Source organism: Cervus elaphus, chromosome 4, assembly GCF_910594005.1.
Source record: "Cervus elaphus chromosome 4, mCerEla1.1, whole genome shotgun sequence".
Lineage (NCBI taxonomy): Eukaryota > Metazoa > Chordata > Mammalia > Artiodactyla > Cervidae > Cervus > Cervus elaphus.
The window spans coordinates 37038516-37062409 of NC_057818.1; the positions used below are offsets into that span (position 1 = coordinate 37038516).

At 37.6% G+C, this 23894-nt stretch overlaps 1 protein-coding gene across 1 annotated transcript in view; it reads left to right on the plus strand.

Annotated features, from left to right (window-relative positions):
- The window catches only part of SNTB2 (syntrophin beta 2), a 64532-nt gene that overhangs the window by 26085 nt on the left and 14553 nt on the right, over positions 1–23894 (plus strand). The window contains exons 2-3 of the mRNA XM_043898936.1: positions 7956–8169; positions 19421–19631. Of these exons, the coding sequence (XP_043754871.1) occupies positions 7956–8169; positions 19421–19631 (425 nt within the window). The remainder of the gene's footprint in view (positions 1–7955; positions 8170–19420; positions 19632–23894) is intronic.

A 23894-nucleotide genomic window follows, 5' to 3' on the forward strand; every position in this document is an offset into this window, starting at 1 on the left:
TTCCTGGTGGCTCAGGTGGTAAAGAATCTGGCTACAGTGCAGCAGACCTGGGTTCAATCCCTGGAGAAGGGAATGGCCTCTAGAATGACACTGTTCTTTGGTTTTGTCATTATTCTGACCTCTCAAATTTACTCTGACTCGTTAAGAATAAGTAAAACGAAAAGTGAGTGGAGGGAAATGCAAAGTGGTATTTGGTCAAAGAGTACAAACTTCTGATTATAAGATAAATAAGTTTTGGGGATCTGATGTTCAACCTGGTGACTATAGTTAACAGAACTGTCTTACATACTTGGAAGATGCAAAGAGAATAGATCTGAATGTTCTCACCACACTTAAAAATTATAATTATGTAAAGTAATAGATATGTTAACTAACCTTATTGTGGGAATCGATTTTGAACCATTTGAATCATTTTGTAAAATATCTCTCACTTTGGATTTGTGTCACATTTTATCACGAACAAATGGACCTTGTGTATTTTTTGACCAGGGATTGAACCTGAGCCCTCTGCCGTAAGAATGGACCTAAGCAGTGGATGGGCCACCAGGGGATTCTCTAATTGAAATTCTTCTTTAAGAGCTGTCCCTTATCCCTCATTTATTCATTTATTCAATTATTTATATCTGTGTGGACTCATGATAATCCCATACCACTATTATTTATTTTGATGCTTAAATTGTTCCAGCTTTTTGAAAATTACCCTTTAATTTAAAAAGTTAATAAAATGAATTATAAGTGAAAGCCGTTATTTGTTGTGGGTTGACCAGTACATTGCATTGTAGCTTAAATTCACTACAGTAGTTGATGTCTGTGAATTCTGACAATTCTCGGTCTACCACAACTGAACTCCTCAGTCATGTGTTATATAAGAATGAGGGGAAAAAAAGGAGGAGGAGGAAAAGAAAATGAACACATCTTTGTCTTTTCTCCTCTTCCTGAACTCAGTTAATTCTGCCAATCCCTCATGACAACAAAAGCTTGGCAGTTACTAATAGCAGTTCTTTTGTACAATAAAAAAATTGTGAATTGTTTAAAGAGATGGAAACTTGGATGGCATTCTTGTTCCCCAGTGGTAACTGACTGGATGTTCAGGATGGAATGCTTGCTGACCCCTTGAGCACAGCTATTGTGCTGGGTTAATACTGTGTTTCCGTCTATAGTTTATCACTTGGAGTGCCTATCTAAAACAAACCATCCGGTGTATCCAGCTAGTCCAGGACATCCACTTTGCAACGGATAAGGATTTCCTTGTGCTTAAACTGCGAGGTCTTTTTTTTCTGATCTAGTGGAAAAACATTACTTTATTAGTGTTTTTGTTAAATGTTTTTCAGTTATTTAATTTTGTTTGCTGTTGTTACATCTAATTTTGTGTTACATTTTATTTTTTCTACTTCTTTAACAGCTTTCATCATATAGTACCTTTTCTCATTTCTCCTTTAATTTTTTATTTTTTTTCTCATTTCTGCTTTATTAATTGGTCTTTTTGGGGGAGGGTTATATATCTTTCTTTTCCTTTTTAACCACACAACTTGAGGTCAGAGTGTATATTAAACATTTTAAATAACCTACATGCTGTGCACATAGAGTTCATTGATGTTGAAAAGGGGGAAACGTTGCAATCTTCTTTTTAAAGAGTAAAAATTGTCTTCTATCATTTATGTTGGTGGTTTAGTCACTATGTTGTGTCCGACTCTTGCGATCCCATGGTCAGTAGCCTGCCAGGCTCCTCTGTCCATGGGATTCTCCAGACAAGAACACTGGAGTGGGTTGCCATTTCCTTCTCCAGAGGATCTTCCCAACCCAGGAATCGAACCCGCATCTCCTGAATTGCAGGCAGATTCTTTTTTTTTTTTTTTTTAGTTCTACTAGTTTATTGCCACCAACCCGTCTCCCTCCACCCTCGTGCACACATGCTCAGTCATGTAACCCCATGGACTGCAGCCCGCCAGGCTCAATATACTGCCAGATTTTGACCAGTGTATTACATTCATTTGTACTAAAACTAAGTACACATATTGTTACAGTGATGTCATATGGATTGGGGTAAAACTTGCTGTGAAAGGTTGGAAGCAAGTGTGATGTCAAGCCAGAGTCACAAAAAGATTGTGTATGTGTTACAAAAGTACATGAATTTCGCCTCATGAATGTGCAAGAGAATGTATTCAGGACCGTAAGTAGTCCTGCACAGACAGCAACACAGTTCTGAGGAGTGACTAAAAAGAGTGAAGAACCATGGACAGATAAACACTATAGACATAATGTGTTGTAATTATTGTTGACTTTTGTAGTCTTGGCTTTTAATCCCTTCAGTGACCCTTGGTCAAATGGAAAAGATGAGCAAAACAGAAACTGTGACATATGTTATTGTTGTTCATTTGCTAAATTGTGTCCAACTCTTCCTGACCCCATGGACTGCAACATGCCAGGCTTCCCTGTCCTTCACTATCTCCTGGAATTTGCTCAGATTCATGTCCACTGAGTCAGTGATGTCATCCAACCATCTCATCCTCTGCTGCCCCCTTCTCCTTTTGCCTTCAGTCTTTCCCAGCATTAGGGTCTATTCCAGTGGATCAGCTTTTCACGTCAGGTGGCCAGAGAATTTGAGCTTCCGCATCAGTCCTTCCAATGAATATTCAGGGTCGATTTCCTTTAGGAGTGACTGGTTTGATCTTGCAGTCCAGCAAGATTTTGTAGGATCTTCTGAGCCTGTGAGACTTTGGGGCTTAGCCTTCTTTATGGTCCCACTCTCACATCCATACATGACTACTGGAAAAACCAGTTTTGACTATATGGACCTTTGTCACCAAAGTGATGCCTCTGCTTTTTAATATGCTGTCCAGGGTTGTCATAGCTTTCCTTCCAGGGAGCAAGCAGCTTTTAATTTCATGGGTGCAGTCACCATCCACAGTGATTTTAGAACCTAGGAAAGTAGTTAATCTTATTTAATCCTCTCAGGATAGTTGGTATTAAGGTTAATATTAGAGTTTTGTGGACTAGAAATTGAGATTGAAAAGTTGAGTTATTTGTCCAAATCATGAAGTTTATAATTGACAGAACTGAAATTCAAATATGGTCTGTTCAATTTCATATCTTAACCTCTTCCTACTTTGTCCAGAGTATATTATATTAATTGCACACCCAAATATACACTGATATTCATTGTGTGCTCAAGCACAGGCATTGACACTTTTATTACATTTCTCATTCAGCTGCCATAGCCATTTGAAGTTGGTATTTAATGTTTTACAAATGTGGAAACTGAGGCTTAGACAAGAAAATTATGTGCTTCAAACCTCTCAAAAGGTAAATGGTAATATCAAGGCCTGTACTGAATTTCATTTGACTTTAAAATTTGTTGCTCTTGTTTTTATACTTCAGTGACTTAACAAAAATTATCCAAAGAGCATCAACTGTAGGTTAGCAAATGCATTGGAGGACGTGAGATACAGACAGACGACAGCTGCACGCTGATACTCCGTTGTCCTCTCCACATTTATGGAACAGTCCTTTTCCCCACTGTTATTGTCTCCGCTCTTGAATCTTTTTCTGAAATTGCCTTCTAATCCATGTTTTTCTTTGTTATTTGAGGGCATGTATTAAGTTGCTCAGCTGTGTCCGACTCTTTGCAACCCCATGGACTATACAGTCCATGGAATTCTCCAGGCCAGAATACTGGAGTGGGTAGCCTTTCCCTTCTCCAGGGGATCTTCCCATCCCAGGGATCGAACCCAGGGCTCCCACATTGCAGGGGGTTTCAGCTGAACCACAAGGGAAGCCCAGAATTAACTTTAGTATTATTTATTTAATAGAACAAAAACACATGCTTATTTAAAAGTTCAAGCATTGTAGAAATAACTTTCAAAAGAAGAAATCACTGTAATTACAATACAGATATAACCATTATTAGCAAATGGGCATATTTTCTTGAGTACTTTATGAACATACTAATTATATATAATTTTTTAAAACATGAAAGCTTTTTTTTTGAGAACTTACTTTTTTCACCTAGTAACTCTCATATACCCTGAGTTTTGCCTTTGGTTTTATAGTGTTTGAGTCATTTTACATCGTTTTTAAAAATCTGATAAGGTTAAGTAAAAAACAAAACAAAACTAGCCTCTACTTAGCAGGAGATTAAGAAGCAATATAAATTATTCCTAATCAGCCTTATGCAAAGTGCCTTTCTTGTTGCCTCTGCTTTAATGAAAATAAAAGTCTTTATCTTTCCGTTTTTTCTAATGATATAGGTGGTCAAGACTTTCTTACAGTTGTCAACAGTCCTCTGCTTTGTATTTTTTTTTTAGTATTTTTTTATTTTATTTATTTGACTGTGCCAGGTCTTAGTTGCAGCATGCAGGATCTTTAGTTGCGGCCTGTGTGATCTAGTTTCCCAACCAGGGATGGAACCTGGGCCCCTGCATGGGGGAGTATGGAGTCCTAGCCACTGGACCAAAAGGAAGTCCCTGCTTTCGTATGTTTTGAAGTAAGCAAAAAGGGAATGACACAGATGGCATTATTTCACATAAAGCAGTACTTCTTTTTAGGGGAGGGAGAAGCACTAAGAGTAGAATTGACTTATAAAAACAGAGATGTGTCACAGAAAATAAACATAAATGTCAACACCAAAAAGAAAAGAAAAATATGTAATTTGAAGTAAGTTTTCAAATGCACAGTGTTTTCTGGCTGTGGATGAGTTATATAAAGGATTTTCAACACACATCTACTTACTGTTTAGCAGTTTCCACAAGGAAATTTGCTGGTAGCTGTCTTCCTTACAAAAACATTTAAAAATGCAAACCTAAGATGTTTAAAACATTTTTTTGTGAAAAATTGAAAAGCTTGCATATTCTTTTGCAGTTTGAAGAAACATTCCAAAGAAAATCACTTTTTAAATTCATTTTTTAAATATTTACTTTATAAATGACCCACAGTGGGTTTTACCATATAAGATTAGTAGTTGACGAAGACTACCAAGGAGAAATTATACAGTAAACAGTCCAAATACCCAAATTATTTCAACTGTTTGTTCTATGTTCATATATATAGAAGCATGAAAGCTAATACTTTTGAATAAAAGTAATAGATAGCCATGTTAGAATTTAATTGAGGCCTAAAAAATATCCTTTTTTGCCAGTTTGCATAAATTTATTATAAAAGGCCATAATTTTAAAATTTTAATTGTTGGGGACAAATTTCAGAGCTGCCTTATTTCTGGTTTGTTTGGATTTATTCCACTGTAGCTTAGAGATTTAAAAGGAAATTTGAGTTCTCCTTTCCATCTCAGTAGTAATTTGAGATCCTCAGAAAGGAGGCATCTCCTACTTCTATGGACTTGGACAGGCCTTGGAGTGAAATGGAGTAGGAAGATGGGTGCTCTGCGTAGGTGCTCAGTCGTGTCTGACTCTGTGACCCCATGGGCTGTAGCCTGCCAGGCTCCTCTGTCCACCGGATTCTCCAGGCAAGAATACTGGAGTGGGTTGCCATTTCCTTCTCCAGGGAATCGTCCCAACTCAGGTTATGGAACTCAGGTCTCCTGCACTGCAGGCAGATTGTTTACCCTCTGAGCCACCAGGGAAGCCCAGGAAGATGGGTAATGAAATTAATTAAAAATCTCAGGACAAACACAAGCGATAGTTACTTTGTTTTAAAGCAGAACACTGAAATCACATAAGCCCATGTACTGCTTCCCAGGTAAATTAGATATCTGTTTATGGTTCTCCAATCATTGTGGATGGCCAGTTAGATGGGGGTATGGGTGCCATTGTTATCAACTCAAGTAAAACTCATTGCTCCTTTAATAAGGCCATGCACTAGCCTGTGTGTTTATGTCTGTTTCATTTAAATATGTATAGTAATAAGCTCATTGATGCCACTCTGTGATCTTCTGAGTATGTCGTAAAAGGGGCTCTTCTAACACTATAGTATTTAAGAATAGTCATTTAGAATGTCTTTAATTTCTCCCAGTTGTGAGCCCAAAAGTTAATATACTGCTTTAAATGTTTAAAAAGTAAGTCTCTGCCATTAGCAATGTCTGGAAACTGTAAGAATTTCTACCAAAGTTGTGATCTTATTCTCTCTTGAAAGCACGGAGCTAAACTAAAGCCTGTGTTCAAATGCCTGAGTCAGCTGCTCAAGGCCTATGCTAGGTGCACCCCTGCTCATTTTTCTAGGATGATAAAGTCTCCTTGGTAACCTGAAGCAGTTAACTCTTACTGTCTCCACCTAGAAAATACATGTATTATAACTAGACATAGAAAGCACCCACATAAACACACATAAATCTTTCTAAATGTTGACATTAGTATTATTGTATCTTCTAGAATTACGTTTAACTTTAGCAGATCTTGTTCAATAACTTATAAGAAAATAATTTTGCCTCTTCTACTGATGGCTGTTAAATTTTTTTAACTTTTATAGCTTTTTAATTTAGAGAAGAAAGGCAACTACTATTTATTGAATGTTTAATATATGCCTAGAATTTTTACTTGCTTGCAACTGACAAACACACATACGTACAATCTATTTATTAGTAAAGTTTCGAAGGCTTGTAAAGCTTCTAAGGCTATGAAATATTAATACTAGCTATTATGACAGTGATAAACATTGATAATGATCATATCTTTCTAGTTTTTCAGTTCCCTTGATACTACTCTAATGACCTATCACAGTGTAATTTGAGAGGAGGCAGATGCCTGAAGTAACATATATTGATGTTAGCAGAGGAAATGGCAACTGATTTATCTATATTCAACTATTTATTGAAATTTTAATGCTTTTTAAGATTTTAATAATGTTCAGTTTATCTAGTTTTTGACATAAGAACACCATGCCTCAAATGACAGTAGTTGCCAGTCATAAAGGAGGTAAAAGAAATATACATCTTAAAAGTGAACTTAAAAAGAAAAATGTTTTCTGTTGATTAAAAGCCATATCTTAATTTGGGACTACCATTGATAGAAAAACCCTTTAATACCATTAATAGAAAGCTACCATTAATAGAAAAACAAGTACAATATCTTTGTACTTGTTTTTCAAAACTATGATGGTTTGTTTTCATAACTGTCTCCCTTACTAGACTGGGCATTCCTGAGTGCAGAGTCCATTCCTAAGCTGCTCTTGTGTTCTCAGGGGCTAGCCTAATGCCTGATACTTGGAAGGTAGCTACAAATGTTGATTGAGTTGAATCTAATTGAAGTAGAGATACCTAGCCTGGAGAAGAGAGAGATAATCTGGAACTTCAGATGTTTGAAGGGCCCTCATGTGGAAGAGATTAAGTTTGTTCTGTATGTCCTCTGTAAACAGCAAACCAGTGAGTGAAACTTTCAAGTTTCTAAATGCTAAGAGTTGTTTAAAGCTAGATGGGGCTCTGTCAGGAGGTAATGAATCTATCTCCAGATTCATTCGTGTTGTCCAACTACTGAGATAATTCAAGTATTTAATTGCTCATTTTTCCCCTTTACTCGTGTATTCAAACATTTACTGAACAGGCACTGGTCTGAATGTTGGACATCAAGATTGACTAAACCATAAACCCTGCCTTTGGGGAACTTGCAGCCAGCAGGGGAACTGAAGTATTATTAACAAAGGATTACAACCCAGGGTGCTTAGAAGTTATTACAGAGGAGTGAGTAATGGCAACACCCTGGAGAGAGTAAACAGGATAGGCTGCTGAGGAGGTGAGTTGACCAGGCAGGCAAAGGGAGAAGGGAGTCCTGAGAAGAAACAATGTGCAAAGACTCAGAAGTCAGTTTTTAGGATAGAGTAGTGGTGTGTCATTTGGATTACCTGTGCTCTTGAAGCACCCTCTAATCCTAAAATTCTGTGGGCGGGCTTTTTAACTTTGTGTATTTTTTTTTTCCACTTCATGCCAGATGGTTCCTGTATGTGTATATTTCAGTTGCTATTTTTCATAGGAAGTAAAAATACTGACCTTCTCCTTTGACTTTTGTTCGTAGTTAAATTCATACGAGAAGTAACACCATATATCAAGAAGCCATCGTTGGTGTCAGATCTGCCCTGGGAAAGTGCCACTCCCCAGTCACCCAGCTTTAGTGGCAGTGAGGACTCTGGTTCTCCAAAACACCAGAACAGCACCAAGGACAGGAAGGTCATCCCGCTCAAAATGTGCTTTGCTGCTAGAAACCTAAGCATGCCGGACCTGGAGAACAGGTGAGCTGTACCTAAGGAGAACATACTGCTCACAGCTTTGCAAACTTAAATGGATATATTAGAATACTGCTTTTGCATATGTTATGCAATATTATGACTGTTGACTAAATTAGGTAAAGAAAAGCATCAATCTGAGATGAGAGAATCACTTCTGGACTTCCATATTTAAATTACTTCACACATATATGTGTATTGTTGTTGTTCAGTCTCTGTCTTGCCTGACTCCTTGCGGCCCTCTGGACTGCAGCACGCCAGGCTTCCCAGTCCTTCGTTATCTCCTGGAGTTTGCTTAAACCCGTGTCCATTGAGTCGGTGATGTCATCCTACCATCTCGTCCTCTGTCGTCCCCTTCTCCTCCTGCCTTCAATCTTTCCCAGCCTCGGGGTCTTTTCCAGTGAGTCAGCTCTTTGCATCAGGTGGCCAAACAATTTTGGATGAACACACAAGAAACTTAATGATGGTTATCCCTAGGGAGTGAAGTGGGATTAGAAGGTAGAAGGAAAGAAGAGGCCTTTACTTTTCATTTTATGCCTTTATGGAATGTTAATAATACTCCTTCGTTGTTATTATGACTTAATAACTGAAAAAAATCTTGCTCAAGAAACTTCTAAAAATATCTCCATAGAAGGAAATTCCTTATTCTATGGATAGTGAAAAGAATCAGAGATCTTCATTATAGATCAGGTTGCATCAACTACTAATGTCACCCTTGCAAGTTAGCTTCTCTTGACCTCAGTTTCCTCATTTATAAAATGAGAGCATTGGATTGAATAATTTCTAATGTCCCTCCTAGTTATATCACCATTTGGTTTCTATGACTTTGTCTTCATTAATGCCATGAAGTGGTACCATTAAACTTAGTATTAGAATAGACATTAAGGGAAAAAAGAAAGATAATGATAGTTGGGAAGATCCCCTGGAGAAGGAAATGGCAGCCCACTCCCGAGTTCTTGCCTGGAGAATTCCATGGACAGAGGAGCCTGGTGGGCTACAGTCCATGGGGTCACAAAGAGTCGGACACAACTGAGTAACTAACTTTCACTTTCACAAGGACAAACTTTTTATAATCTACTTTGACTTTTATGGTCTCCTCTGATCTGAGTGCATAGTCAGGTGCCTAGTCAGGATGAGATGGTTCACAGAAGACAACAAGAAAGTGAATGACCTTCTTGAGCATCTTAGGCCATAGGGACATAGAAGCTCCTCCTCTGTAGTATATTGTTCTGAGTTCTGCAATCACACAGGCCTTGGTTTGAGTCCCGACTCGGTCACTTGCTCCAAGGAGGGCTCTGAGCAAGTTCCTGCACCTCTATAAACCTTCATATTCTCACTGGTTAAGAAAAAAGGCTTAATTGTGCAGATTAAATGAGATAACCACATGCAGCCCTTTGCATAGAGTCAAACACACAGCAGGATCATAAGAAATAGTAGCTTAAAAAGTCTTAACTGCTAACTTTAACTTTGTGTGCATTGCAAGCTAATTCTTTACGTCTGAGCCACCAGGGAATCCTGTATATATATATATACACACACACACACACACACACACACACATACGTATACAGACATACACACACACACACGTTTTGTTTGGCTTTGCTATGTAGCTTGTGGGATCTTAGTTCCTGAGTCTACAGAGGTAAAAGTGTGGATTCCTAACCACTGGCTGCTGCTGCTGCTAAGTCACTTCAGTCGTGTCCAACTCTGTGCGACCCCATAGACAGCAGCCCACCAGGCTCCCTCGTCCCTGGGATTCTCCAGGCAAGAACACTGGAGTAGGTTGTCATTTCCTTCTCTAATGCGTGAAAGTGAAAAGTGAAAGTGAAGTCGCTCAGTCGTGTCTGACTCTTAGTGACCCCATGGACTGCAGCCTACGAGGGATTTACCACGGATTTACCATGGATCCCTCATCCATGGGATTTTCTAGGCAAGAGTACTGGAGTGGGGTGCCATTGCCTTCTCCGCCTAACCACTGGACCACCAGTGAATTCTCATAGATACATATTTTGAAAATTACATTCTGATATGTTTGTATTGTTTTTATTTGCTTTCTTTTAAAAGTTCAAGACATAGAAATTACTTTGTGTTACATACAGGCATACAGGTTTATTTGTGAAAGATTATATATATATTGGATCATATGTAAATACAAAACAGCTTGATCTTTGAAGAAATGCTATGTTTTTTTCATACAGCAAGAATCTAATTTGTAAAGTGAATAATCACCTCTGAAATCCAAATTAAATTTTTTTTTCTCAAATGAGATAGGTTTATGTAGAAACTTTGATCTGTTAATCATGGACTTTATTTTTATTTATTTATTTATTTTTAATCATGGACTTTTAAAAAAAAATAGTAAGGACTAGAGTAGAGTTGTAATGTGACTAAAGAAGAACAAATAGCCACTAAATTTGTCAACTGACTGTCAGGCTGAGGAAAGTATTCAGGCTATGTCCCCCCATTATAAATCATTTCTGAAAATGAGAGATTGTTGTCTTAGTCCATCCAAGCTGCTGTTAAAAAAAATAAATAAATAAACTGGGTGGCTTATAAACAACAGAAGTTTATTTTTCATGGTTAGGGGATAGGAGGGAAGTACAGGATCAAGGCACTGGCAGACTTAGTGTCTGGTGAAGGCCCGCTTCCAGTGGTCATTTCCTTGCCATGTCTACAATGGCAGAGAAGTCTAGAGAGCTCTCTGGGGTCTCTCTCACAGGAGAGTACTGGTCCCATCTGTGAGGGCTCTGCCCTCATGATCTAATTGCCTGATAGAGGCCCCATTTGCTAATCTTGTCATATGTGGGTTAGAATTTTAACATACAGATTTGAGGCGGAGACACAAACATTTAGTCTATAGCACTTGGAGTGCTGCTGCTATATCTGAGTATTGTCAGAAAAGAAAAAGTATTACACAGTTTCTGTAGGATACTGGAGTTGTGGGAGTGAGGAAAGACGGAAGGAAGAAGATGAAATGACTTGGCTATATTGCTGGAAGCTCTGCTAGTTTATCATCCACGAAGACGTCTTTCAGAGCTTAATAATCTTGACCTTTATTGAAACTTGGGGCTACATTCTCTTTAGCACGTATGCTAAAGACATTTGATCAATGGTCAAATTTGAAATAGATTTTTAGAACCAAATGGAGAGGGCAGTTTGGGCTACAAGAGTGTATCACACCATGCTCTTTAGTAAGACCATTGATTGGTCTACTTGACCAAAGTGTACTGTACAAGGGAAATTCTTAGAAGAGTCAGGCTGTTGCAGATTCTCAGGCTTAATTCTGTAAAGTAATTCATTTCTGATTGAATGTGCTTGAATTACCAAATTGAGTAATTCATTTGTGCTTGAAATACCAAAATTGAGGACTTCCCTGGCAGTCCTGAGGTTGACTCGATGCTCCCACTGCAGGGGGCACAGTTTCAATCTTTGATCGGGGAACTAAGATCCAGTATGCCCCACAATGCAGCCAAAAAAAGAAATACCAAATTTGCATATGATCTGCTTTTTGTAAAATATAAATCAAAAGAGATTCAAAGTTATTCTTATATCACTCTTACTTGCATTCCAAGCGTGCTTTCTAGAGAAAAAGAAAAACCTAGAATTGCAGGCACCTGGAAGAATTACATGTGACTTTGGTTATCCCCGCAGGGGTGTGGGTACTTGTCCTGTGTGTCTTGGTTAAAAAAAAGTTAAGAGCCATTGACTCATTAGACTAAAGTTAGGGTGGTGGACTTGGACACTTCAGCCAAGCTATTTGTTTTCCATAAGCCATGGTTTCCTCCTGTAGAAAATGAAAGCTTATATAAGAAGCTTAAATAAGAAAATATAAGAAAGCTTAAATAAGAAAATTATTATAAAATTGGCATAGAATGCTCCCAGTATATTATTATTATACCTGCTGCTGGTGTCCTTATAACCTTAAATAAGTCCCTTAAGTTTCCTGTCCTCCTATTTTTTTCCTTCCATAAAATGAGCATAATAATACATGTTCAACTCTGTTTTTTAGAACTACTTCAAGAATAAATAAGATAGTATCTATAAAATCATTTCGAGCTCATTCATCCTAAAATTTATCTCAGCTCTGTCAAAGGGAATGTCATTACAGGTAACACAACTGCAATGTTTAAAGCCATGGAGAGAAACAGTTCATTTAGGAACAATAAAAATAAATTTTATCAGGACATCTGTCACCAAGATATTTATCACATTGTAGCCCTAATTTTTTCCCTCATGTTTTGTTGTGAAAATCTTCAAACTTACAGCAAAGTCAAAATAATTTTACAGTCAACACTCATTTTTCTACCACCTAGATTCTACCATTAACATTTTACTATGTTTGCTTTATCACAAATAGGCCCATTTAGCCATCCATCAGTCCATCTTATATTTTTGATTCATTTCAAAGTGAATTACATACATTACTATGCTTACGTCTACTCAAGCACACATATAGAGTTCAGTGTTTTTGTTGTAACTTTTTTTCTTTTGAGATACTATCTACATACAATAAAATACACAAACCATAAGTTTTAACAGATGCATTCAATTGTGTAACCCAAGCCTGTCAAGGTACAAAACATTACTCTTAACCCTGGGATGTTTTCTTTTGCCCTCCCCGGTCAATTCCCTCTCCCACAGTCCAAGGCTACTCTTGTTCTGACTTGCTGTCATATATTGGTTTCAACTATTCTAAAACTTCATAAAATTATAGTCATGTCATGTGTACTTTTTGTGATAGAATTATTTTACTCAGTGTAAGATTTTTTTTAATTTATTTTTTAATTGAAGTAAGATTGCTTTACAGTGTTGTGTTGGTTTCCAGTGTAAGATTCTTGAGCTTCATCCTTCCTGTTATATGTAACAATAGTTCTTTCTCTTTTATTGCTAAGTAGTAGCATATTTTATGGATATACCACAGTTTCATAGTTTCTTTATCAATTTTCCTATTGATGGTTACAATTCTTGTGGGCATACGTTTTTAGTTCTTGTGGGTAAGTTCTTAGGAGTGAAACTGCTGACTCAAAGGATAGGTGTATGTTTAGTTTTTTTCAAAAACCTGCGAGACTTTTTTCCAAAGTGGTTGTGCCGTCTTACATTCCTACCAGCCACATCCATACCAACACTGATAGTGTCAGTCTTTTTAACATTAACTGTTCTGATGAATGTGTAGTGGAATCTCTTTGTGGTTCATCCTTTGTGTTTATGTAAAGACTTCTTTGACAGGAGAGGAAAGCAACCTTTTTTTCCCCTCTGTTTCACTACATTGATTTAGTTTGACTATCTAAAGCTGGAAAAAAGTGCTGACTATCAGAATGTGTAAGTGAGGAGGGGGAAGAAATTTATTTGCTTTTTCCACCTCTCCTCTTTCAAGACCTCACTAGATGCTTCTGATCATTATAAGCAGTTCATTGTGGAAACTGAAAGCTAAATAAATAATGACAAACTCCAGGGAGAGAACATGAGCCTGTTCCTTAGCAAACAGCATTATGGGCAGTGCAGAGTTTATCAAGAAAAAGGTGTTCTTAAACACTGCTTTTCAGAAATGTAACTGTTATCATTGAAGAGGTTCACAAGGTCTGGGTCATCTTCGCTTTGGCCATTTTCCATGTAAAAGGTAAATTTTGGCTTTATAACATAACAACAACATGATTATTAATTGAACATTATTATAAATTGAACTCATACTTTATGACAAAGACTTTTCTGAACAGAAGAAATAAAGCAGGCTAGACTTACAGAATCTTATACCCTGTGGACCTAACCATGATCTGATTCATCTGGTCAGAATGTAATTGCTTTTCTCAGGAAATCCTCAGTGGTTTGACTGGAGGCCAGACCTCTTCACACTGTAGCTGTCTCCTCCTCTCTCCTGTGGGCCCAAACAATGACTGGCAGACTGCCTCCAAACTCTTAGTAGTTTTCATTTGAATTTGTCTTTTAAGACAGCAGTCAACATTAGGAAACACTTTGTTCCCTTTATCAGCTCCAGGGGCTGCTTCTTCAAAGGCAGACTTCTGGATCCTAGAATCATTAGTCCTGTTGTGGAGTTTATGTTCTGTTTCTTCTAGTTTAATTTCCTATTTTACAATCATATTTTAAGAAACACTGCAAATTTTCTCTTTTGATGAAAAGTTGGTGATTCTGTCCTAGGGAACTTTTTACTTCCTGTTTTCCCCTTTTTTAGCCTAGTGGTCCCATGATCTTCTGCTTAATCAGGTTAAGTTTATTTTATAACAGACTTATTTTCCTTTCTTTCACTTATTAATAAGTAGGATCTTTAACATCAGGATTTTCAGAGTTTTAACTATGGCCAAGGGCCTGTGCCTGAGAGACTCTCACAGGAACTGTATGAGGTCTGAAGGCTTTTTCAGAAAGTGAACGTTTTGTGCCCAGAGAAGGAAGAGCTGATTCCTGCCTTTAGTGTTAAGTAGGTCAGTAGGAGGAGTGAAAGAAATTTTTCGTCATGGTTTTGCGACTGAACTTTTAGCACGTGATTAAGGATGTTAAGCTGGTCACAGTGCCAAAGCAACCAGGTAGAAATGAACAGCCTCTGTAGAAAATGGTCAGCCCAGTAAAGGGCCTAAACTAAGGACATCCCTGGCTCCTGCATTCAGTGTGGTGGGATGAGGGTGGAGGTCAGGCTTCTGCTGAATTGAGGGTGGGGTATTCACTAGCTGCTGGGTGTGGGGAATGCTGAACTGGTCAGCTGGCCTCTCTATTTTAGCTGTGTGCTTTACTCCCACTTCCAGAGGTAACTGGTGCCTCCAATTCCTCGGTCTCTTCAGGATTCTGCAACTTGGACTGGCTCGGGTTTGACTCTCCCCTACTTTTCTTAGGTTTGCTAAATCATTTAACTTCTCTGTCTGCTTGCCAGCTTCCAAAATTTTGTTGTAGTCGCTCCTCTGATCTTCTCCCTGAGTTTGTAGGATTATGCTTTTTAAAAATTCCCTTTAAATTTGTAAATGACTCCTTAGATAAAATACCAGAAGCACAGTACATTAAAGAAAACTTTACAAGTTGAACTTTTTTTTTTTTTTTTTCAAGTTGAACTTTATTAACAATGAAAGCTTCTGCTGTGTAACAGACACTGTGTACTAGGGTTCTCCAGAGAAACAAACAATAGGATGGATAGATAGGTTTATTTACTTATTATAGGAATTAACTCATGCAGTTGTGGAAACGAAGTCCCATGGTCTGCAAGCTGGAGAAACAGAAAAGCCAGTCTTAAAATTCACCCCGAGTTCAAAGGCCCAAGAACCAGGAGTACCAGTGTTTGAGGGCTGGAGAAGGTGAATGTCCCAACTTAAAAACAGAGCAAATTTGCCTCTCCTCTGCTTTTTTTATTCTATTTATGCCCTCGGTGAATTGGATGATGCCCAGCCGCACTGGCAAGGGCCATCTCCTTTACTCATTCTACTGGTGATGCTAATCTATTGCAGAAACACCTTCACAGACACACCTGGAAACAATGTTTTACCAGCTACCTGGACATACCTTACTTAGCCCAGTCAAGTTGACACATAAAATTAACCATCACGCACTGTTAAGAGAACAAAGAGATAAGCTGAGGACTGGGAGAAAAATCTTTGTAAAATACATATGAAATAAAGGACTGACAACTGAAATATACAAAGAATTCTAAAACTCAGTAATAAGAAGACAACCCTGTTTTAAAATGGGCAACAGACACTTCACCAAAGAAGAAATAGAGATGACAAATAGGCAGATGAAAGGTGCTAAAATCATATTCCATTAAGGAATTGTGAATTAAAACAATAAGATGTCACTGTACACATACTAGAATGGCCAGAATACAGCCAATAGTACCACATGCTGGTAAAGATGTACAATACCAGGAAGGCTTAGTCATCAGTGAGGGGAATGCAGAATGATACAGCTACTTTGGAAGACAGTTCGGCAGTTTCTTACAAAGCTAAACATAGTAGTCTTACCATGTGACCCCACAATTGTGCTCCTTAGTATTTACCCAAAGGAGTCAAAAACTTAGGTCCACACAGAAACCTACACATGAATGCTTTAATCATAATCGCCAAAATTTGAAAACAACCAAAAGGACCTTCCCTAGGTGAATGGATAAACAAACTATGGTTCCTCCAGACAGTGGAATATTATTCAGCCAGAAAAAAAAGTAAGCTCTCAAGCCACAAAAGACATGGAGGAACCTTAAATGCATATTGTTAAGTGAGAAAGTTACATACTACAGATTTCTTGGGAACAGATCAACAGTTGCCAGGAGTTCAGGGCCAGGGAGTCGGGGTAATGTACTGTTTTAAATCTTCCATAATAAGTGTATAATTTTTTTTAGAGAATATAATCATTTTTTAGCCAACAAATATCAATATTTATGTTAAGGACCATGTCATCAACAATTGATATAGTGAAAAATAACATTAAAAAGAAAAAACTTATAAAATAGTATAGAAAACTAAATAAAGGTCAATGTGAATATTAAGCTATTTGTCAGAAATCTCTTTTCTTCTCTCTACTTATTCTGGGCTCTTTGGATGGAAGAGTTCCTGCTGCCTAGGAGTGTGTGTCCTGCTGGTGACTCAGCAGATAGTTTCATCCTTTTTGGGTCCAATTAAATCTCCCCAGGCCATTTCTCTATTGTAATCCACCTTACATCACACCATAAAATTATTTTTTAGCTTATTATTTTTAATTGTGATAAAATACACATAACATAAGATTTACCATCATAAGTATTTTTCTGGAGGAGCAAATGGCAATTCATTCCTGTATTCTTGCCTGGGAAATCCCATGGACAGAGGAGCCTGGTTGGCTATAGTCTATGGGGTTGCAAAGATTCAATCCCATGACTGAGCAACTGAGCACACACATGCACACACACACACAACATAAAATTTACCATCTTAACTATTTTTAAATGTGTAGTTCAGTGGTATTAATTATATTCATATTACTATAATACCAATCTTCAAAACTTTTCCTCTTGTACAACAAAAATTGTACCCACTCGACAGCTCTCCATTTCCCTCTCCTCCCACCCCCAGCCACTACCATCCTAGTTTTTGTTTCTGTGACTGTGACTACTCTAGGTACCTCATATAAGTGGACTCATATAATATTTGCCCTCTTGTGATAGGTTTGTTTCATTAAGAATAAGCCTCTCAAGGTTCACTCGTACTGTGTAGCATGTGTCAGAGTTTCTTCCCTTTTTAAAGCTGAATATTATGTGTGTGTGTGTATCCCATTTTGTTTATCCATCCCATTGGTGGACATTTGGGTTATTCCCACCTTTTGGTTATTGTGAACGATGCTCCTCTGAACCTAGGTGTACACATATCTCATAAAGTTAATTTTTTAATTCATTGTCTTGATCATATTGTCCCCTTGTTCAGAATCCTCAGTGATTCCACGTTGCTTACCAATTAATATCCAGACTTAACCTGCTATTCAAAACCCCCAAAGTTTTAATCTCAAACTACTTCTTGCTGTATTTAGCTATAGGATAGGAAATCAAATAAGCTCATCAGAACTATAACTAAAACAGAAGCAAAATAGCTTGTGACTTGCAATCTAAAGATGATTCAGGTATGGGCTTTGTGAAGTGTTTCGACTGGTCACAGATCTTATTTTATGTTTTGACTATTTTCTAGAACTCTCTGGCCTATTTGGCTGTTGCTGTAAAACTGTGAAGTCATAAGAAACATGGGTAGACTGGTGGGTAGACCTTCAGGTAGCTAGCAGGGTAAGTCTAGTGGGAGGACATGTCAGTGGATAAGTAGGTAGGTAGCATGGATAGATGTGTTTATAAGCTGTATACCAGTTTGGTAAGTGTGCCCTAGTGGTGAAGAGGCCCCCATTGCAGTCCTGCTTTGCTGCTAACATCTCAGGAGTGTCTTTTTGAGCCAAGAATTCTGTGGTAGTCATCACAGTTCTTTATAGAAGTAGTTTTTGTGACTTGTATATTAGTTAAATATAAACTTTCTGCCTTCCCCATTAGATGATAGGCCCAGTGAGAGGAGAGACTAGTTTTTCTCTATTTTTTTCACTATTGTATCTTTAGGACAGTGTCAAGCATAGAATCTGGAAAACAGTAGGTTTTCATTAAATGTTTATTTAAGAAAGAATGGACTGACCAGAGCTCAAATGAGAATGAATATTTGCCCCATTAAGTATGGCAAGTTAAAATATGTGGAATTTTTTTTTTAATATGTGGAATTATAAAGGAATTTCTAAATATGACCAGAGAGAGGGATGCAAGCTTCAAGGCAGACATGCTGGTTGGTGTACCTGTAAACCAGTCATGTTTGTCAGGTACTGTGGGATCTCGTGACAGGGCTGCAAGGAAGCAAAAACTGTCTTCAGAAAGATGAAAGAATAAGAAGTTCTCTCCTTGGTCAGTGGCAGTTTGTCAGTTTTCAGCCTACCATGAAAAACACTCCTAAGAGCTTTTTATTTTTTCCCTTTTAAAAGATATAAATGTTCACTGTTAGAGCACAGTGGTGAACATATGTAAGTCATTTATTGATTGATTTTTAAAATTCATCTTGGCAAAAGCTTTGATCAAAACACAAGATAGTACCCAGCAAATTGCTTTATAAGGAATTGGTTGCGTGTACCTTTAAAAAAATTTAAATAAGTCCTAAAGGTTACTTTTGAAGTAGAGATTGTTCTCAGTTGAGCATTAATAAATAATAGTCATAGAGTTGAAGATTTCTTAACTATTTTTCCTCCACTACTTAGAGGATGATTTAATCATTCGACATTACCCAGATCCTAGAAAACAATTCCAAATTTTCATAGAGAGTCGTATTCTTCAGCTATTTTATTTCACACAGTGGAAATTTCAGTTCAATTTTTGGCAATAAGTTTTACTTACCTAGCAATTCTATATGCCAGAATTTTCTAAGTATTTAAAAAAAAAATTCTTTCATTACAATGTGCCCATGAGATTCAACAAGCAGGCTCTCCATTTCTTTGACTTGGAAATGAAGGTGGAGCAAAGTGTTCTTGCTCCGGATTCTACACTAGGTTCTCTCATTTCAGGTCATTTCATGAATACTGACAGCAGACCCAGCAGTTAGTCTTTCGTGATGATCTTTCCACATGTGGATTTCTCTGGGATTGGACTCTAAGGAGTTAAGAAAAAGCATTTATATTCTGGAATGTAAAATTAAAGTCGATTTTCAGTTATGTATGTTGAACCATGGCAGTTTTGATGGCTTCTGATCTAGCTCATTTTCTTTTTTCTTTTTCCACACAGATTGATAGAGCTCCATTCTCCTGATAGCAGGAACACGTTGATCCTCCGTTGCAAGGACACAGCCACCGCACACTCCTGGTTCGTAGCTATCCACACCAACATAATGGCTCTCCTCCCACAGGTGTTGGCTGAGCTCAATGCCATGCTGGGTGCCACCAGCACAGCGGGAGGCGGCAAGGAGGTTAAGCACATTGCCTGGCTGGCAGAACAGGTAGGCTGGGAGGCAGGGCGAGGTCTCACCGGGTCACCGTCCAGAGCCAGGATGGTTCCCCCCTTTTGTATGTCTGGAATATTTATCACACAGTCAGGTCGCCAATGCCTAACTTGTAGATCTTTTGTTTCTCCTCCCCTAGTGTTTAGCTATTTATTGCTAATTATCACTTCCACCAGAAGAATTGACTGTCATGATAGTCATCATCATAACATAACTATGAAGAGATTCTTAACATTTCTATCCTTAGTGACTGGAGATAAATTTCATGATTTTAGAATGGAATCAGCAACTTATTTTGCAAAGGGCTGTTAGTGCCACGACTACTTAAGTCAGCCATGATAGCAGCAAAACAGTCATAGACAGCATGAACATGAATAGATATGGCTGTGCTTTAATAAAACTTTATTTACAAAAACAGATAGTGGGCTGTACAGGTCATAGTTTCCCAATTCTTGCTCTAGTCTATTGACAGAGTTTCAGAGACAACAGGCTTACTGTCCTGATCTGGGAAAAATTTAAAATATACAAAATATTTTACAAGCTATTAAACACATGTGCAGTTGTCTTCTACAACTGACAAATGGAAAGAAACCAGAAAACTTAAATAGAGGTTGGGTGAAAGGAAAGGAAGAACATAACCCTAGTTAGTTTAGATCTAAAGTTTGACAAAAGGGAGACTAAAAGTTCTACATGATGTTACAACACATCCTTTTTCTTTTGGGGCCTTCACCGTCAGTTGGGCCAGAGGGAGCTGAAAACAAACAGGATTAGGGAGTCAAAGATGAGTGTTCATTCCAGTGCTAACTGTTCTTCATTGGTTTTCTTTTTAAAAGTTCCTTTATATCTTTGCACCCTAGTTCCTTCGTGTGTGCCAGGGGGGCAGGGATTGCATCAGTATCAGCCCAGAAAGGTTTTGTTCTTTTGTGTTGTTGTTTTGTTTTATTTTAAATACAGTTTCAGAGTCTGGCTCCCCGTGGTCCCCCTCAGGAGTCCCCATTTGGTAGACTGATGGTGGGGCCTGGCAATCTCATTCGCTCCCCCAGGTGAATCAGTTTTGGACTCCACTGAACTATTTATTTTCAGCTGTGAAATTTTATGAACACTTCAAATAATGATTCTAATAAATTAGAACACAGAATTAGTACTGTGATGATTTCTAGGAGGCATGACTAGAATAAGCAGAAGAAACTAATGAAAATCATGGTATAAGTACTTATGACTTGGAAAGCTTTAGTATTTTATCATTGTTTCTATGTTTTTATATGCTGGTTGAAAAACTCAATGGAGTGGTCGTGCTGTGCTTTTGGCAATGTTAGAAATCTTCATGATTTAAAAAAATACTTCCACAAGGTTCTGAGATTAAAATGAGAAGTTAATAGGTGAAGTCTTACCCTCCTACTGGTTCCCCATCCACCTAATTCCCACCCCTCAGCCCCCAGAAAGGTAATCACTTTGATTCCTTTATAGTGACTCTTTTGAGAGTTTCTTATGCAGATAAAAGCAAATATGAAATATGTTCTTTTTCTCTTTTATAAAAGAAGAAAGCATATTATGCACACTACTTTATATCAATACTTTGCTGGTTTTTTTCGTGAAACAGTATATCCTGGAGATCTTTTTATATCAAAACATATGGAGCATTCTTTTTTACAACTGTATAGTTTTTCATTGTGTGGCTGTAGTTAAATAAGCATTTCTTCCAGTGTTGTTGTCATAATCTTGTGCCCTGATAAAGAATGAATAACCTTGCTATAATGAATAACCTTGTAGTTTGTCCTTTCACACATGTGCTGTCCAAACTCTTTGGTTCCAGAATCCAGATAGAGCAGATAACAAGAGAACACACATTATCTGAATGTATTTGGTTCTTAAGTTTCTGGTAGTAAGTTGTAAAACTTTGGCTAGAAAAGGATTTATCTAAAATTTCAGCATCATTTCCTGAGCTTTGATCATTAGAGTTCATAGAACTGAATATTTGTATATCTGTAGGATACATCTCAGAAGTGCAGTTTCAAAGGGTTTATTAATAACCTATCTCTATAAGGCAAATTACCCCCAAGACTTGTGTCTTTGGAATAACACTTATGTCCCACAGTTTCTAAGGACTGCGAATCTGGTAGCCATTTAGCGGGGTGGTCCTGGCCCAGGACCCTTCAGGAAGTTGCAGTCAAGCTGTCAGCCAGGGTGGCAGTCATCTGAGGGCCAACGTGACTCATTTATATCGCTGTTGGCAGGAAGTCTCAGTTCCTTGCTGCTTGTAGGCAGAAGTCTTCAGCTCCTTGCCATGCAGGCCTTTCCACAAAATTGCCTGAGTGTCCTCAAGATACAGCTGTGGGTTTCCCTCAGAGCAAGTGATCTGAGAGAGAGAACAAGATAGATACTACAGTACCTATGTGGCTATGACCTAGGCTCTTCTTCTCTCTTCTTTTCATTAGAAGTGAGTTATTACTAAGTCCTGTCTACACCCCAGGGCTCCAGCTTTTAAAGGGAAGAATGGTAAAGAATGTGTGGACATCTTTTTAAACTACCACAAAAGATATAGGCATTTGCATCAGTGGGCTTCCCTGGTGGCTCAGATGGTAACAAATCTCCTGCAATGCAGGAGACCCAGGTTCAATCCCTGGGTTGGGAAGATCCCCTGGAGCAGGAAATGGCAACCCACTTCAGTATTCTTGCCTGGAGAATTCCATGGACAGAGGAGCCTGGCAGGCTGCAGTCCATGGGGGTCGCCAAGAATCAGATAGGACCAAGCGACTGACACACACAACCACAAACACTGGGACTTACACTTTGTATCAGTAATTTTGATAGATATTGTCAAATTGCCTTCCATCAAGACTGAACTAATTTAAATTCCCACCAGCAATATATGAGAGTTGCCAGACTTTTAAAGTGGAGTTAATTTGGTTTATGCTACATACAGACCAGAAGAAAGGAGAAAAATAAAGCCATAAATCCATCACAGTCTGCCCTTGATGGACTGTATTTTATGTGTGTGTTTCCTCCACTCAGTTATGAGCTCTTCAAAGACAGGAGCACATTTCTCTCAAGTCTTTCACCCCAAAGAACTTAGCCTAATGCTTTGTATATAGTAGATATTCAGTAATTTTTTCCTTTGTCTACATATATACATGCAAAAGGCAAGTAGACAAGTCATTAATTATAAAACACTATCCAGGAACATAAGCTCAGGGTTGGGAAACAATAGTAAGTTGAATAGTTTCAAGTTCTTTAAAAAACACTACTATAGAACTAATCCAAAGTGCTGTTTTTAAACTATTCATGATTTTTACTTTTTCCAAGTAGTTGTTTGGGTTGCCCAAATCAAATACATTCAGAATAAGGTGTTCAAGCAAGATTGGATATCGTTTCTCAGAGGAATTTTATAATGAACTTACATATCAGATAAAAGTTGAACTAGGTAAATGCCAAAGCCTTCTTTAATTGTAATATTATTTAATTCTATGAGTGTGAAAATGACCAATATATTTTTAGATCATATAATCTTTTTAAAATAGGTAAGCATTTCTTTTAGCAATAGATATATTTCCTGAAAAGCACACACATAATTGAAACTGTTTCAGTTGTACCTAGAAAAGATAGGCATTTGGGGCAGATAACTTAAGGAAGGATTATTTATTTAACTTTAATGATCTTTCTTTAATTTATATGTTAGTTATTTCACATTGTCATAAGTTGAGTTTGCCTAAAATAGGGAAAACCTAAGCTATAGATGTTCGGTAACTAATAAATAATTTCTGTGCAAGGGACTTATCTCTTTATTGATGATGATTTTTATGTGACTGATAACTATAATTTTTATATTCTTATTATTTATATTCTTGTATTCTAACTATACCTCTTATATTCTTAAGAGGGAATTTTCTTTAAGTCTACCAAGTGGGGAGACATATGTTATCTATAAAATAAGTATTTTAGGCATTTGAGTATTGATGGAAAAGCCAAGATAGCCAAAGAAAGCTTTGTTTTCACAGTTTCTACTTTGTCCCTCATTATTCTCAAAATGTGCCAAGATTCAAATTAGAAACATATACACTAAATCAGGATTAATGGCACAGTTTATTTTTGCTCTATGTTTTCTATTGTAATACTAAAATGCATAAAGAACAGAAGTATATCACCTCTTAAGAAGATTTGTAGGATGAAGAGATTTTAGGGAATGAATAGTAACTATGATTAATTTTTTCATCTTTAGTGCTATTCAACTCTAGTTGTTAAAAAATAAAATTTGGAGAGGAC